Genomic DNA, 16,022 nt, shown 5'->3' on the forward strand with positions numbered 1-16,022 from the left:
TAAACACTCAACTGAGGCTGGCTCACAGGCATTGTGGAAGCATCAATCTTCACTATGTGACGTCCTGGCAGTGTTTAGCTGCCCAAACATAGGAGAGAACAAGACATAAAAATTGGCACGTGTAAAGTTTGCTTTACCATTAAAAAAATCTTAAAAACCTTTATACTCCATGTTGCCCCCAATTTATTTACAGTTCTTTAATGAAAGGAAAATAATAATATCATTCTATTCCAAACCACATTTTAGAAATGTTTAACTTCTAATTCAAGAAAGTAATGTGAAATTAAATATAATCTGTATATAATGAAGGATCATTTTAACATGTTGCTTTCTTGCTGATTGTTAACAGAAACCAGAAATAATACTGACCCAAGATCTTCAACTCCGCGTTTGCATAAATGGCTCCATGTGTATTTTCAGCTATGCACTGATACATGCCAGCATTTTCAAAGGTCACGTCATACAGTCTCAACTCCCCTCTATGATACTGGAAAGAACACAAAGTGAAACACATTTTCTTGATAGACTTTAATAGAAATGGTTTCATCTGGGTTTGGGCTTGGTTGTCTTTCCATTTAGGTACATTATTTTTGCCCCCACTGTTAACTAAGTCTAGTGGAGTGGGGTTTTCATGGTATGGGGAAGTAAAACCCACTTACCATGCCCAGTGGCTCTTGTTCTATTCATTCTACAGAGCAGAGAGTCCACCTTTTTCCCTCTTGGCCCAGCTGGGAGATTACAGTGGGAAGGTAGAGAAGGATCCCACTGCTGCTACTTGTCCCCAGGGCTAAAGGTAGGACCTTCATTCTTACCTCTGTTTCTGTGGGGTCAGGGAAACAGTGGCAAGAAAAAGAGGACAATATCAGGTAGTAGAGATGGATGCATAGGAAGAGGGTGAAAAGTGGAACAAAGGAAACAATAAGGAGAGAGAGAGAGAAGGTAGACATAAGATTACAGAAAATTGTTTAAGCTGAAAAAAGACATTTTATGTTCACTTTCTGTTTTTTTCTTTTAAAGGAGACTTTTATATTTCAGGGGCTAGATGCCCTTAACCTATTGACATTCCTGCTAACTTTATCCCAGGATCACCCAGAAATGTTACCTGAACATAGGCTCAAGAACTGCAAAGCACTTGAACATACATACCGAATATCCATTCTTCAGCCATCGGATGGTAGGGATGGGCTTCCCTGTGGCCACACAAGGCCAGTAGAGATCACTGCCTATATCCACCTCTGTGTCATTGATGTGTTCTACCCACTCAGGAAATGCTAAAAAGTAAAGAACATTGAAAATTGTCAAATGCAAGTCAACATTCATCATCATCTCAAGAGGACAAATATTACACTTAGTTGATCTTCCTCTGGAAGATATATCAAATACTCTGTGTGTCTTAAAATCAATAATAGAGTCAGTGAAATTGTATTTCTACAGGTCAGCAGGTAAACTTTATCCTACATTATTACAGCACTAAGTAACTGTAATTCAATTCATAATTGTTTTTCCATTTGTGAACCATGTTTTGCTGGAAAGCTAATTCACGAATAGCACTAAAATAATTTATCTTTTTCTTATAATGTAAATCTTTCAAAATGACATATATGGTTTTAAAGAATTATGTGTTAATTTATTATGTAAGAGGGGTAGAGTCTAGGGTACAAGTGGAGATGTTGACCTCAGAGAGCAGCTGAATCTAGAGTATAAAGAGATAAGGGTAGAGAAGTAGGTGTCAGTAGATGTGGAGTGGGAGTTTGTGAAAGCTCCAATTTAATTACTACCATTTTCTCTGTGAAAAAGGAAGCCAAGTTATTAGCTGAGAGGAAGGTTAAAGGAGGAGGTACTGTGGGTTTGAAGGAAATCACGAAGGCATGAAATGGTCATCTAAGAGAGTGAGAGAGTAAGTGAATCTGGAGAAATGTAGTCTAGTTGCCAGGCAACAGTAAGGGTCCATTTAAAGTTAATGATGCTTCCTTCAAAATGGGCTAATCAGCTTGGTAGTGCTCATCTCAAGTCATATTCAAGTTCCTTGGTTCTGGCACTAAGGCAGAGAGCTAGATTTTTCCAGGATTAGCCTTTGCCAAGGTAGTAAGGCAAAGTGAAGAGAGGAAAGTGAGCTGAGCAGGTGGGCAGGGGAACGATAATAATTGAACCCAGATTTAGGAAAGAGATGGGTAGGGTTAGGGGAGGTCAGAGTAAGTTAAAACAGAGTAAGATTAACTGATTATAGTTGCTGGTAGATCCAAAGGATTGTAGGAATCTGGGTATTGGAGTTTGAAGATGGTGATCAGAGTGAAATGCTTGAACTTGAGATCATAAAGGGATTGTAACTTGGTAACAATAAGGTCTGAAGCATGGCAGTGGGAATGAGTTGCTGAGGAAGGTTGTAGAAAAAGATCATTGGAGGAAAGGAGTTCAAAGGAACTGAGAGGGCAAACTATTGGAAAAGTTATAGTCTACATGAATTTTTTTTAATTAATTAATTTATTTATTTTTGGCTGTGTTGGGTCTTCGTTTCTGTACGAGGGCTTTCTCTAGTTGTGGTGTGCGGGCCTCTCACTGTCATGGCCTCTCTTGTTGCAGAGCACAGGCTCCAGATGCACAGGCTCAGTAGTTGTGGCTCAAGGGCCCAGGTGCTCCGCGGCGTGTGGGATCCTCCCAGACCAGGGCTCGAACCCGTGTCCCCTGCGTTGGCAGGCAGACTCTCAACCACTGTGTCACCAAGGAAGCCCCTAGTCTACAAGATTTTATGTCACCAAGAATGAAGTCAGGAGTAGAGTTGTAGTTGGTGAGAGTTGTCAATAGTGAAAATCTTAGGGCAATGGTCGGGGGGGGGGCGGTGACCTGACATAAGATTGTAAACTGGATGATTAAAGGAAAAGAAAGATAGTCTAACAATGGCAGTGAAGAGCAGGGAGGGCAGGTACTGGCAGTACTGCCAGTCACTCCTGGGGATGAGGCTGTGAAAGAAAAATCAGCCACTGCTTGAGTGGTCTACAGGAGAAAGTGTCTTTAAGGGAGAGTCAAGTTTCAATTAGAGCAAGAGAATAAAGGGAACATTCAAAGAAGAAGTTGAGATTATAGGGGATTCTGATAATGGACTATGTGCTCTAGAAGTATAGTATAAAGACTACAGAAGTTGGGAATGTGGGGGGAAATAGAGACTGAGTAGGACATGTGCAAAGCTCTGTGGGTATTAAAGTGCAGGCCATAAGGAGGCCCTGGGGTCCAAGGGCTTCTTAAGGCAAATGAAATGCATAGGGTGAAGGTAAAATGATCCTAATCTTAGTGGACTTTATGAGATGGTGGTGGTGAGGCTGCATATCCTGGGTCATCGGAGACACTTACTTTATTCTGATATAGACAGAGGCCTGGGGTCTGAGGGATGGGTGTAGGGGTTGGTCTTGATCCTGTCACAGTACCCTTTCAGCCTTCTAGTATTCCAGTTCAGCTGAGGCATCATCTCCAGTTTTTCCTATCATGCATCTTTTTGATGAGGCTAAGGTACCCCTTTGCCATATGCTTTATCAATATCTTATGTAATTTTCCATATTGCACTCTCGCTATTTTCTTTATAATTATATATATTGGGGGTATATATTTCTTTGACTGTATATGCTTGTATAAATTTGGGGGTTTTGTATGATATGACTAGAGTATGAACTCCTCAAGGACAGAATATTTCCTTTAAGTCTCCTTGCTCCTATCATAGTGTCTGCCTCTGAGGACACACTCAGTATACACTTGTTGAAGCCTTAGCTGTTTATTTAGATGTGACCTGCAAACTTCACATTGTGGATTTGTGAATGGATTTGTAGGGATGATTTCAGCCTGAAAAGTTTCAAGCATTGACTGAGAAACAACATTCTCTCCTCCCAAACATAAGCTTATTTTAATGTGTGAGAATCAAACACTTGTGCCAACAAAATTGTATTAAAGAAAAATTTCCCTTAGACCAGTCGTTCTCTAAGTGTGGCTCCTGAACCAGTAACATCAACATCTCCCAAGAATTTGTTAGGAATACAAATTCTTGGGTCCCAAATAGACCTTCTAACTCAGAAACTCTGAAGGTGGGAACCAGCAATTTGTGTTTTAATAAGCCCTCCAGATGATTTTAAAACATGCTAAAGTTTGTGAACCACTGGATTAAACTAAGTCATAATGCATAGTTTCTTGTACAAATAAAAAAGAGAGCTTGAAGAAAGTCTACAAACTGTATGAATTATATTTTCTGAAAATTATCAATAACACTACTATTGATCCATTGGTGTTCCTATGATACCAGTGGCTTAAATTCTTAACTTATATACTCATATTTGTGACTTAGACATAAAGATGAATATTTTATCCTTTTGCATAATGTAATGCACATCACTATTTTTAAACTAATCATTTTATGTTAGTTTTTCAAGTACGAAAGTGGCTTTCAATAAGGTATTGATTATATGTATGGAAAATTAAAACAATATCTCTACCTTGAACATAAATTCTTGCCTGGTGTTTATCCTTTCCTCTAATGTTCTCAGCCTCACATTCATATGTGCCTTCATCTTCTAGCTGAATATTGAAGATCTTCAGGACAGCTCCAGAGGTGCTGATCTCAGCCGTGCTTGGCATTGGTTCTAGGACCTTCCGCCAACGGATGTCAGGAACAGGACTTAAATAGGAGAAAGTAAGAGCTAATGGTCCACAATGCTTAAAAGACAATTTACTCTATGTTTATAGCTAAACATTTACAACATTTATTTCCTAACAATACAAAATTTAATGTATTTCTATATATGTTAATAAAAACTGTGAGTATACTTACTTGCCAAGTGCAAAACACTCTAAAGTCACATTTTGGCCCATCAATGCATATATGTCCTTGAACTGAACTACAATATCAGCAGGATATGGTTTTGTTGTTCCTAATTTAAGAAAAACAAAAATATCAACTAATTAGTAAGCAGAGTAGCGTTTGCTTAACATTGTGGTTTTTATAGGATTAGAATTGCTTCAGTATGGAAGACTTTACTCTGTACTACTGGAAAATATCTGATCATGTCACAATGTATAGATTTGTTTATTTATGCATAGTATGCATACAGTATGAATTTTATTAAGCATTTTCAATCATATTGGCTCATTCTGACAACAATGTAACCAATTTGACTCAAATCACTAAAAAATTCAACAATTCTTTAGGAAGCATCAAATAGGTATAAAACAAGTATAAAAGAGGTAAAAAATGAGCATCCCAGGCGATTCTGATGAATTGGATTTTTGATCTGTACCTTGAGCAAACATTGATCCAAGGGGCATTCCTTTTGATTCTGCCTCTAAAATACAACTTGGATCTGCCAGGTACTCTATGGGAATCAGGAAAAAAGAGGAAAAGAAAGGAAATGAGGGATAAGGGAAGAAAGAAGAGAGAAGAGTGCAAAAGAAAGAGACAAGGCAAGAAAGAGGAAGAAAAGAATAAAGGAGTTTCCATGGAGATGAAGGCAAAGAGAAACAATTTTAAAAGAGGGAAGGAGAGAAGGAAAGAAGAAAATTGTTTATTTAAACATCACCGTGTTCACCAATGACAACATTTATTTAGCATGTCGGTATTGAAGGATGTAATTCCCTCTATCTTACAGTGGAAGAAATAGGCTCAGAAAGGCTAAATACACTGTTTAGGATCACAACATGAGTGTGTATTTTACACTGTATAACACTAGAAAGACAAATAGATACACAAAGACCTGAAATACAAGCCAAAACAAAAGTAAATGCTCTGAAAGAGTGGCAGCCAAGGAGGATTGTTGGAAGTATATAGGGGGCAATGGAATTTCAAGCAAAGAGGGCATTTGAACCAGACTAGTTCAAGTTGAGGAAATAGCATACTATGACACAACTTCAGGAGTGTGCAGGGAATTATAAAAGGTCCAGGAATCAAAATGATATTGAAGCATATGTAGTTGAAGATGAGCTTGAACCTACAACATAGAAGACTTGAAACTGTGATATTAAAGAGTTTGAAGCTAATTTCCTCAACGGGTAACTACTAATAGGTTTTGATAAAAGAAGTAATATGAATCTTAATTTTGGTTTAAGTAGAAGACCTTGTTGTCAGTTTTAGAGGAAGGAATATGGAGAAGAAAAATAACAGAGAGTCAGAGGTCTAAGGAAGTGTGTTGCATAAATTCAGAAAAATAGATGAGGGACTAAACGAGGGCACAGTTGCAGTGGGAACAGAAAGGAAAGGGCAGATCCAATTTGTATTTTACAGGCAGAATAAAAAGGACTGCCCCTTGGATCAATGTTTTCTCAAGGTACAGATCAAAAATCCAATTCATCAGAATCACCTGGGATGCTCGTTGAACCTACAGATCACATCCTAGGGGTCTAGGATGGGTCACATCTTAGGTCTGCTGAATCACTATCTTTGGGTTCCACATTTTCCTCAAACTTCCCAAGTGCTTATGTCCTAAATGGGAACGGCTGTTCTCACTGTCCTGAGGATGGCAGTGGAGAGGAGTTGATGATTAAAAATGCTCCCCCGAGTTATTGCTAAATGAGAAATGACAGTATTGTTAAATGAGATGAAGAACACCAGAAGAGGAGGTTTAGAGAGGAGATAAAAGATGTACTTGGAATATTTCAAACTTAACATCCTTGGGAACTTTCTGTGTGTCAAGCCCAGGATGTAGGTAGAATTCAGGATTAAATATAGGGAAAAGTTTTGGAGATGCAAATTTGGAGTCATCACATAGGGCTACTAGCGAAAAAGGTGTAAATGAGTGAGAATATTTGGAAAAAGATTAGAAAGAAATATTAGAAGGAGGAAGATCTGATGAAGGATACTGCATAGAATTTGTCAGCGAGGCAGGTGGGAGATGAACGGAGGCAGAAGTAGTCAGAAAAAATAGGACAAAAAGGGAGGGTTCAAGAGAGGCAGAGAGATCAACAAGTGTCAAAATTCATACAGTATCAGGCCTGAAAATGTCCTTTGGATTTAGCAAATAAGAAGTGGTTTCACTTACTCATTGAATACAAAATAATACGCAGAGGGAAAGGAATGGAGGAGAGTTTGAAGATTCAGAAAAGAAAGGAAAGAGTGATGTAGTGATGTCCTTAAATGAATCAAATGGACTGTGAACTAGGGCAACTTGAGGAAGCAGCCTGAGCAGCAGGAGAAAACTTCTTCCACTGAGAAAGAAAGAAGCACTGAATTTCGAGGGAAGCATAGGGAAGCAAATTAGGGAAATTTTTACATGATGGCTTCTTTTCACTCTGTGAAGTAGTGGTGAGAGTATCTCCTAAGATTTGGGAGTGGATAAAAAGCCAGAAAATCAGAAGATATTTATTGAATTCTAACCATGTGACTGCTATCTTGAGAAGAATAATAAAAATAGAATCTTTGTGGTATGATGGACTTTTCCCCATTGTTATATACAACTTAGGGGTAGTGGTAGGAACCAAACCTAAGTCTGCCAACAACAGTACCAGGATTTCCTCAGAAGATTGAACTCAGTGATATGAGTGTAGCAGCAGGACTGAGATAAAGATAATGTGAAGTAAGAAAACATATTGTGATCTGATTTTCTGAGGAAGTGGTACATTAAAAAATGGAATGCAGTTCATTCAATTGAAGCCTGAGAAAAGGCCAGTCAAGAATGTTAGTGGTCATCAAATATGTTGTCACGGTAGTCATATCTTACACTACTTACAGTAGAAAGGCAATTTATATACTTATTTGCTTCATGTAAATAGTTCCTTAAAAATATCAAAATAATCCAATTGCCTTCTTCCCCCCACCCCCCAATTCTGTAATCACTATAGTTTGTTTTGATCTAATCATTCATTCTCTTTCATGAATTTACTAAGAAGTAGGATTGGACATGAAACAGAAAGCAGTTACTGGTGATTCCCATTGTAAATGATATACTGGTATTTTGCTAATGAATTGATTGGTTCTCTATGCATTCCCTGAGCTAGAGGCAACCAGTCCAAACTCAACCACCTTAGGACACTTTTATGATGTAAATCTTCTCTATGGGAAAAACTAAGGAAGGGCACGGCTTACAAAGTACATGTCCTCTGTTTGCTCCGACAGAGCAGTCAGCTGTTCTCCCCACTGGATATCTCTTTTCATTATTGTAAGTATGCCATAAGCAGACAAACTTGCAAAAACAGAGGAACAAATATGATACTTACGTTCAGGTAGTGGAATGAGTGGGATAAATTTGCTGAACACACTCTTTGTAATAGAGGGACTGGATACAAAGCAGGAATAATTCCCTTTGTCTGATGCCTCAACATTAGCAATGTAGAGATTGCCATTTGTCTGAGACACAAATCTTCGTTTATCCATTGTGATAAATACAGGAAATTCATTTAGAAGCCAGCGGTAGCTAAGATCATCTAGAAGAAAATATTGTTGACTAAGTATTAAGCTCTTCTCCAAAAGCAAAGATTTTCCTTCCTAGTAATAAGTACATAATCTAATCTAGGCTTCTGTAGAGCCAAGAAGTTGGAAATAGGCCAAGATAAACTGAAAATTTTCTAAAAGCTACTGTAGTTTGAGTGAGTATAAAGTGATGCTAAGCAATTATATCTATATCTCTCTCAATTATTTATGGATTACTAATATATTTTTTTAAATTTCATTGATGGGCAAAATGAAACTCAAAGAGGTTAAATGACTTGCCTAGAATTTCATGGCTAAGAAGAATTAGGATTCTGAATCCAGGTCTAATAATTCCAAATTCCATCTTCCCTACTACATTTAAAAGATAAAATCGGACTTCCCTGGTGGCGTAGTGGTTGAGAGTCCGCCTGCCGATGCAGGGGACACGGGTTCATGCCCCAGTCCGGGAAGATCCCACATGCAGCGGAGCAGCTGGGCCTGTGAGCCATGGCCGCTGAGCCTGTGCGTCCAGAGGCTGTGCTCCGCAACGGGAAGGGTCACAACAGAGAGAGGCCCGCATACCGCAAAAAATAAATTAATTAATTAAAATAAAATAAAATCAATATACCATGGCTCTATATCTTTTTATTTTCATACTCCTATTTTAAATGATTGATTTAAGAATGAGTTTACATAGCCTATTCTGACCACATTAAAAAGTGAAAACTACAGAAACAGAGGAAGGCATCCTACTTGTTTTCTTAAATATTAGGAAGCAGATCATATGGTAACTTTTAAGTGTAGGAAATTCCTTTGGCTAAACATACTGACTGGCTAGGCCAAAAGTTGAATTTCCTCATTAAATTGCTGCTTTTCATGCAGTTTTCTATTTCTATCTCCCCTTCCAGCTTTGAGGAATGACCCCCACCCCCCACCAGTAGTCATGTGCAGCAGTGATGTGCAAGAGGGAACTCTGGGCAATGCATATTTCTCAGTCACAAAATTCTGATTCCCTTTAAAACATCATAGCCATGTGAAGACAACTGCCACCAGGAATATCACCTCAGAAAAAGAGGGGATCTCTTAGTTCAAGTTAGAAAGGATTTTAGATGTAAGATGGTGGAAAGTCATGATCTTTTAAAAATGAAATAATTGTGACATAATACCCTTTTGCTTTAGGGAACTCAAGGTGATTGGTGAAGCTGCTAATGGGAGTGTGAAAGAGAGCTGGATAGGAAAAACTGTAAGAATTGCACACTATATACATCAAGCATGCTTGAGAATAATAATCCAGGGGATTCCATTTAGATTAGCTATGTAATTTTCTCCAGCAATATACAATATTATAAAAGTGAATGAAGATGATTATTTTTTTATCTGAACTTTTTAATTATAGAAGTTTATTTTTATTAAAAAAATAGGAAATACAGATAAAGTTAAAAAGAGAAAGAAAATTAAACCACCATAATTCTCCAACTCAGAGTTATCATTGTTAGTATACATCTTTCTAGGCATTTATATCTGTGAATGATTTTATTATCTTAACTGTTATTCTTATGCTCATTTAAGGTCAGGTAAAAATCACAGGAGAAACAAAATAAGAAGAAACTTTGGGGGCTGCTTAAATTGCTGAAATCAGGTTCTTGGAATTGGGCAACAAATAATTCCATGTAATCTTTGATCCAAAATAATATTTATAGAATATTTTAACAACTGTAAACCTGTCTAATTTTGAAATAAATTTTTGTATTCTCACTTAAAAAGAAAATTAATAGTTTTGTAATGATTTCTGCACAAAATTAAATTCCAAAAAGTCAGAAAGAGTCAGGAAAGTATAGATTTCCTTACAGAAGAAGGATTTCCTTAGCTATACAATGATTTCAAGATACCACACACAAAATGCATTCAGAATAGTCTGAGTACTCCATAGTTATGTGAATATGGAGAACTGTATTTTAATTCTAGACTAAATATGACTTTGGTCAGTCTATTTTAGTTACTGTATTATTCAGTTTCTGTAAATTTTAAGAATGTTTTCTCTTTACCACTCATTAGAAAAGAGGAATGGGATATGTTTTACTATTTGAATCTTCAAGGGAAAAATGCTAGGTCAGAGAAGTTATTTCCATGATGTTGATAGAAACATAAGTCTAGGACTACAGAGCAACTGGTCTGGCTGATTTAATGCCCAATGTGGATTCTCAGGTTTACTGAGTTATCTTCTATATGCCACTAAACAAGACAGATTTGGTCTTTGCCCTTATTGGACTTGTAATATTAACAGTTAATCTAAATTTATTTAACGAATTTTTGCCTACTGGTAAGCCATCTACTTGGACTAAAGAATAATTGCAATATGTTGGAAGCTATCATTTCTCATTAAAATAAAGGTAGGAATTGCTATTGCCATTTTAAAACAGGGACACAGAGCTTTAGCTGGTTGACTTCCCCAGGGATATAGAGCAGTAGGGAGGCAGAACAGATCTTCCAACTTCCCTTTCCACCCCAGAACTACCAAAACGGTTCCACGACTGGTGTGGTAGCTGTCCTGCTGCTCGGACTTAAGAATGAGACTGAATTTAGGCAATCAAGAGCCAAACTCTGATCAAGTTCTCACAGGGACTCAATCGATTATCTATCTGTCTTCCCCTGCCCCATGCAGATGGTAAAATTAACCATCTCTGAAGAAGCCAACACCTGCTTTCTTCATAGCCCTGCTGTCTGGATTAAAAACTAAATTATTATAAAATAACTTAAAAAAAATAATAAGTACAAACACCTGTTTCAAAAACATTATTTTTATTGATAGATGTCTGGGATGTTTTTTCCTTTGCCTCAAGAGAGTCTGGACCATATTACAGGGGGATTTGTTTTGGCCAATTATAGTGCATTTGACTAGTTTCATTGTATTACTTTGAAATACATCACTTATCTAACCTTGATAAATAATATATATTTCTCCTTGAAATAGATTTAAAGTAATTAAGTGTTTCCTGGATGAATAATTCACAAACTTTTTAGAAGATGTTTGTACTTTTTTTGTTAATTAACCTCAATAGAACAGAATATACTTATAACAATAAAATCACTATAGCTTCTAATTTTTCTTTGATACTCACAGTAAACTATACATTAAACTCTTTTAGAAAGAAATTTATACCAACTTATACTGTGGGCTCATATATTCCGTACCATGCTCTGGCTTTCGTGTCTATTTTTGTGCTTACCTTTTTAGTCTATTGAGATTCATTCAATATCATATTCAACATTTCATGAGTTATTTCTCTTAGAAGTATTAGCACTTTCTTATTCATTTAAAAATTCACACTATGTCTATTACTAGGTATTCCATATTTTGTCAATAGTATCCACCCTTTGAATGATGGATTTCATCTTTATTCTCTCGCTTAATATACACATATATGATTTTTATTTCGTGAGATGTATAACTCAATTTCTGATGGTTCTGAAAATTGGCCGGAAACAAAGCATCATGTTTTCATTTTTTGAGGGTCTAGGGGTTTAGGAAGTCTTACACATTCATGAATTATTGATTGCTATTTAATAAAACAAAATCTTAACAGGAAAATTTATCTTTTCATGAAATTGTAATCACTACATATCCACCAATTTAATGAACACATTTATTTACTCTTTCACTCTCTCAGTCCTCAAATATTTTTTGGACACTTATTCTGTGCTAGGAATTAGGCAATCCATTATATATCAAATGTTGTTATAAAATTGAATCAACATCTGTACTGATATAGTTACGTATAAGTATTCTTGATAAATAAGTAAACTGGTTCAAATCAGAGTTCTCCCCTTTGCAAGAAACTGTAGAACACACAAATCCATAGAAAAATGTAATGGATTGTAAACAATGAGACTTCCCTCCTAGATCTTTTTCCTGTGCATAAATGAGAAAGACAACATTGCTATAATCGTGAATAAAAAATTCTTAGTAGAGTAAGAAGCACTTTATTTGCTTTAATAATAAGATTAAAAATACTAAATGTATTTTATTTACTTGAATAATAATCCATTTTAATTATATAGCTATTTTATCATTTAAAAATATATTATTAAATTTGAATCTCATAACAAGGTCTATGAAGTAGGTGGCACAGGAATTATTATTCCCAAATTTTAAACAAGGAAATTGAGATGTAGATATGTCTAAGTTGACTTGACTTAGTAAGGACTAAATCCTAGGTTATCAGATCACCAAGTAGAGCAACAGGGTTTGACAACTATAAATAGTTGCATATATAACATTCTCTGAGGCTCAGAATCCAAAGGTAGGTTCCTTTACACCTTCAACACCATTAAGTTTTAAACTTCAAACACAAAACCTTAACTGCATATAGGAGGAAGATAGATTTATGGCATGGAGATGGTAAAATAGTACACATATAGGCACACATTATGGTTTTGAAGCATATGTCCATTCTTATGTTTGAAGATGGCACGTCTAATATTCAAAGAGGTCATAATCCGCTAAGAACACAAGCGGACAAAAGGAGATGAAGAGCTGCTCAGATTCTATTCTATGATTAATGATGTTTCTCTGGCTTATTTAAAAGACCTACTTAGTTCCCTGCCCTGCCCCTGCCCATATAAACATATGTATCTTTATCAGGATGAAGAGGTAATTAGTCATGTGGCTTAATGATTTGAAGCCTCTATCAACCTTGTTTTGGCCCATGAAATTCTTCATTCGGCACAGTAGTAAAGATGTCACAGAGACTTGAAAACAAGACTTATCTCAGAAAAATCTCAAAGCCTGTTCCCTGGACATTTTCCCCCTTTCTATTTGTACTAATTCCCTAAGTTATCACATGCATTCCTATGGCTTTTAAAACTATATAATGATGTATCACAAACTGATATTCCTAGCTCAGATGTTGCCCCTGGGTTCACATTCACAGAACTGCCAATCTGACAGCTCCTTTTGAAAGTTTAAATCAGGCACCTCACTCTTGTGTTCATAGCTACTCTTCCAGGCAATCGCAGCTTCACCCTCTCAAGAGCTCATGACAAAAACTTTGATGTCATCCTTGACTCCTCTTTTTCTCTTATATCTCACAGAAAGTCTACCAGCCAGTCCTCTTGGCTTTTCCTTCAAAATATATCTTGAATTTAACCATTTCTTCCCACCTCCAGTGCCACTGCTCTGGTCCACCATTCATTGCCTAGATGATTGCAATACCATTTAACTGATCACCTGGTTTCACCTTTACCCTCCCCTGAGTCTTTTCTTACAACAGTAGCCAGAGTTAACTTTCTATAACTTAAGTGATGTCATATGACTCTTCTGCTTAAAGCCCTTCAATGTAACTCTCACTCAAAGTAAAAACCAATGTAATTGCTATGGATTACAAGGTTCCACCCAATATATCTCTTGTATCCCTTTGATTTCATTCCTTGCTACCCTGTATCTCATTCACCATTTCAGCAACCTGGCTCACTTTGTCTTCCTCCACCCATTTCAGACCTTTGTTCTTGCTGTGGCATATATCTGGCATGTCCTTCCTTCAAATATCTGCATTTTAGCTTCTTCATTTCCTTCAGGCTTTATTTCAAAGTTACCATCTCAGTGGTGCCCTTTATAAAAGTTTTGCCATCCCTTCAACACTTCCTCTCCCCATTTTCCTGGATTATTTTTTCTCCCTTTCACTTATCTATTAATATCTAACATGCTATGTCTATTAACTATTTATCTTGTCTATTGTCTCTCTCCCTGTAGAAGGTCTCTGAGGGAGAGTAGCTTTTTCTATTTTGCTCACCAAGGTATTTCTGTGGTGTAAACAGTGCCTGATACATAACAAGTGCTCGCAAGAGATTTGTTGAGTGAATGAGTGATTGAATGAAGTCCATCCAGTGTTGAATATGGTCAAATGTAGACACTGGTGACTTGTGATCATTCAGTTTGTGGGAAATACTATGAACATGATAGAATTTTTTTTTCATAGTTTTGTCAGTTCTTCAAAAAAAAGACTACTCCCTCTTTGAAAATTTTTTTACAACATTTTAGATTCATAAATTCCTCCTATGTTTATCAATTAATTATCTTTCTCCCATAGCTATTAGAAAGAAAATGATCAATAAGCAATCTGAATTTGTATATATATAATTGGAATAGTATATATATACATATGTATATATATGCCATATTAATATATTCCATAGAAAATGATTTATACTAGCCTGTTATGAATCATTCTCTATGGAGATATTTAAAGACAATTTTATGACATAATATTAAAACTATAAGAACCCAAAACATTTTTTTTTCTGTGAGAAAAGTGGTATTAATATATTGTTTGAAGAGGATATTCGATAAATAAAACAAATGAAATGTATGCAGTGTTCATCTTTTAATTAACACTTTGGTGGCTTTTCTTTTAGCCATATCAAATTACTGAAAACATGTATTCAAAAGTTGAATCTTGTAATAGATGACACTTGATTTAGCCCCTTTCTTGTGGATTGGTACTCCTACAGAGATTAATAATTTATTATGTCTTTATTCCTTTCTAGTGTTTAATTACAGTTCACAGAATACTGTAGATGCTAAATTGTTAATAAAATGATTGATTATATATTCTTCCTTGGTACTATTCTATTTCAGGAGTCATTTGTAGAAAAGCTACAGTGTTTTCTCCTGTGTAACAGGAAATTTAATAGGGACATAATCCAACATATATATTGTGTATAAACTGAAATGACCATAGATTTTTGGAATTAAGGCCCAGTTATTAAGGAATTAAAAAAGCAAGCATCTATAAGCACTAGTAAGTCAAGCATTATAAGGTTACACAAATATTGTCTTATTTAATTATAAATGTTCCATTATTATATATATATATATATATATATATATATATATATATATATATATATATATATTTGTGTGTGTGTGTGTGGTACGCAGGCCTCTCACTGCTGTGGCCTCTCCCATTACGGAGCACAGACTCTGGACGCGCAGGCTTAGCGGCCATGGCTCACAGGCCCAGCTGCTCCATGGCATGTGGGATCCTTCCGGACCAGGGCACGAACCCATGTCCCCTGCATCAGCAGGCAGACTCTCAACCACTGCGCCACCAGGGAAGCCCTAAATATTCCATTATTATTAAAAAAAAAAAAAAAGAAAACAGAAACTTCCCCATTTCATTTCCTAGGTGCTTATAATCACAGAAGAGCTAAGTTTACCTGGGAAATGGTATGGAGGGTCACAGAGCAACACCATTCCTTTCCCTTCTTTCACTCTGACCTCAGGACGTTCCTCAGGTGGGAAAGGATCAAGATCTAATCATGAAAACAGAAAGGAAAACATTCACTCTCTGGGCAATAGAAAGATTGATACTCATTAAAGTTTATTTTTCAGCTACTAACTCACTTTTAGATACAATAATTCTCTGTTGGTTTGGTGAAACCTATCAAAGTCAATTAATTCCCTTTTACACACACTGGAATATGCACACACTACAGTAGAGTATGGACATTGGTAGCACCTGATAACTATTTGGACAACCCTGAAGACTGAGCATTTCCTAAACTTTGTTTCAGATTTAGGAAGAATCTCCGTAAGAGTATCTGGAATAGTGTGTTCAGACAAACCCAGGGCTCTACCAGAGAAAGTCTT

The 16,022-nt window shown here is 36.4% G+C and overlaps 1 protein-coding gene across 1 annotated transcript in view; it reads right to left on the bottom strand.

Moving 5' to 3' along the window:
- CNTN1 (contactin 1) overlaps window positions 1–16,022 on the bottom strand; it is a 187,660-nt gene that overhangs the window by 156,362 nt on the left and 15,276 nt on the right. Inside the window, exons 5-10 of the mRNA XM_060114197.1 lie at window positions 15,590–15,685; window positions 8,182–8,388; window positions 4,808–4,907; window positions 4,473–4,654; window positions 1,147–1,271; window positions 370–487 (exon numbers count right to left, since the gene is read on the bottom strand). Of these exons, the coding sequence (XP_059970180.1) occupies window positions 370–487; window positions 1,147–1,271; window positions 4,473–4,654; window positions 4,808–4,907; window positions 8,182–8,388; window positions 15,590–15,685 (828 nt within the window). The remainder of the gene's footprint in view (window positions 1–369; window positions 488–1,146; window positions 1,272–4,472; window positions 4,655–4,807; window positions 4,908–8,181; window positions 8,389–15,589; window positions 15,686–16,022) is intronic.

The sequence above is a fragment of the Mesoplodon densirostris genome, chromosome 11 (genome assembly GCF_025265405.1).
Source record: "Mesoplodon densirostris isolate mMesDen1 chromosome 11, mMesDen1 primary haplotype, whole genome shotgun sequence".
Lineage (NCBI taxonomy): Eukaryota > Metazoa > Chordata > Mammalia > Artiodactyla > Ziphiidae > Mesoplodon > Mesoplodon densirostris.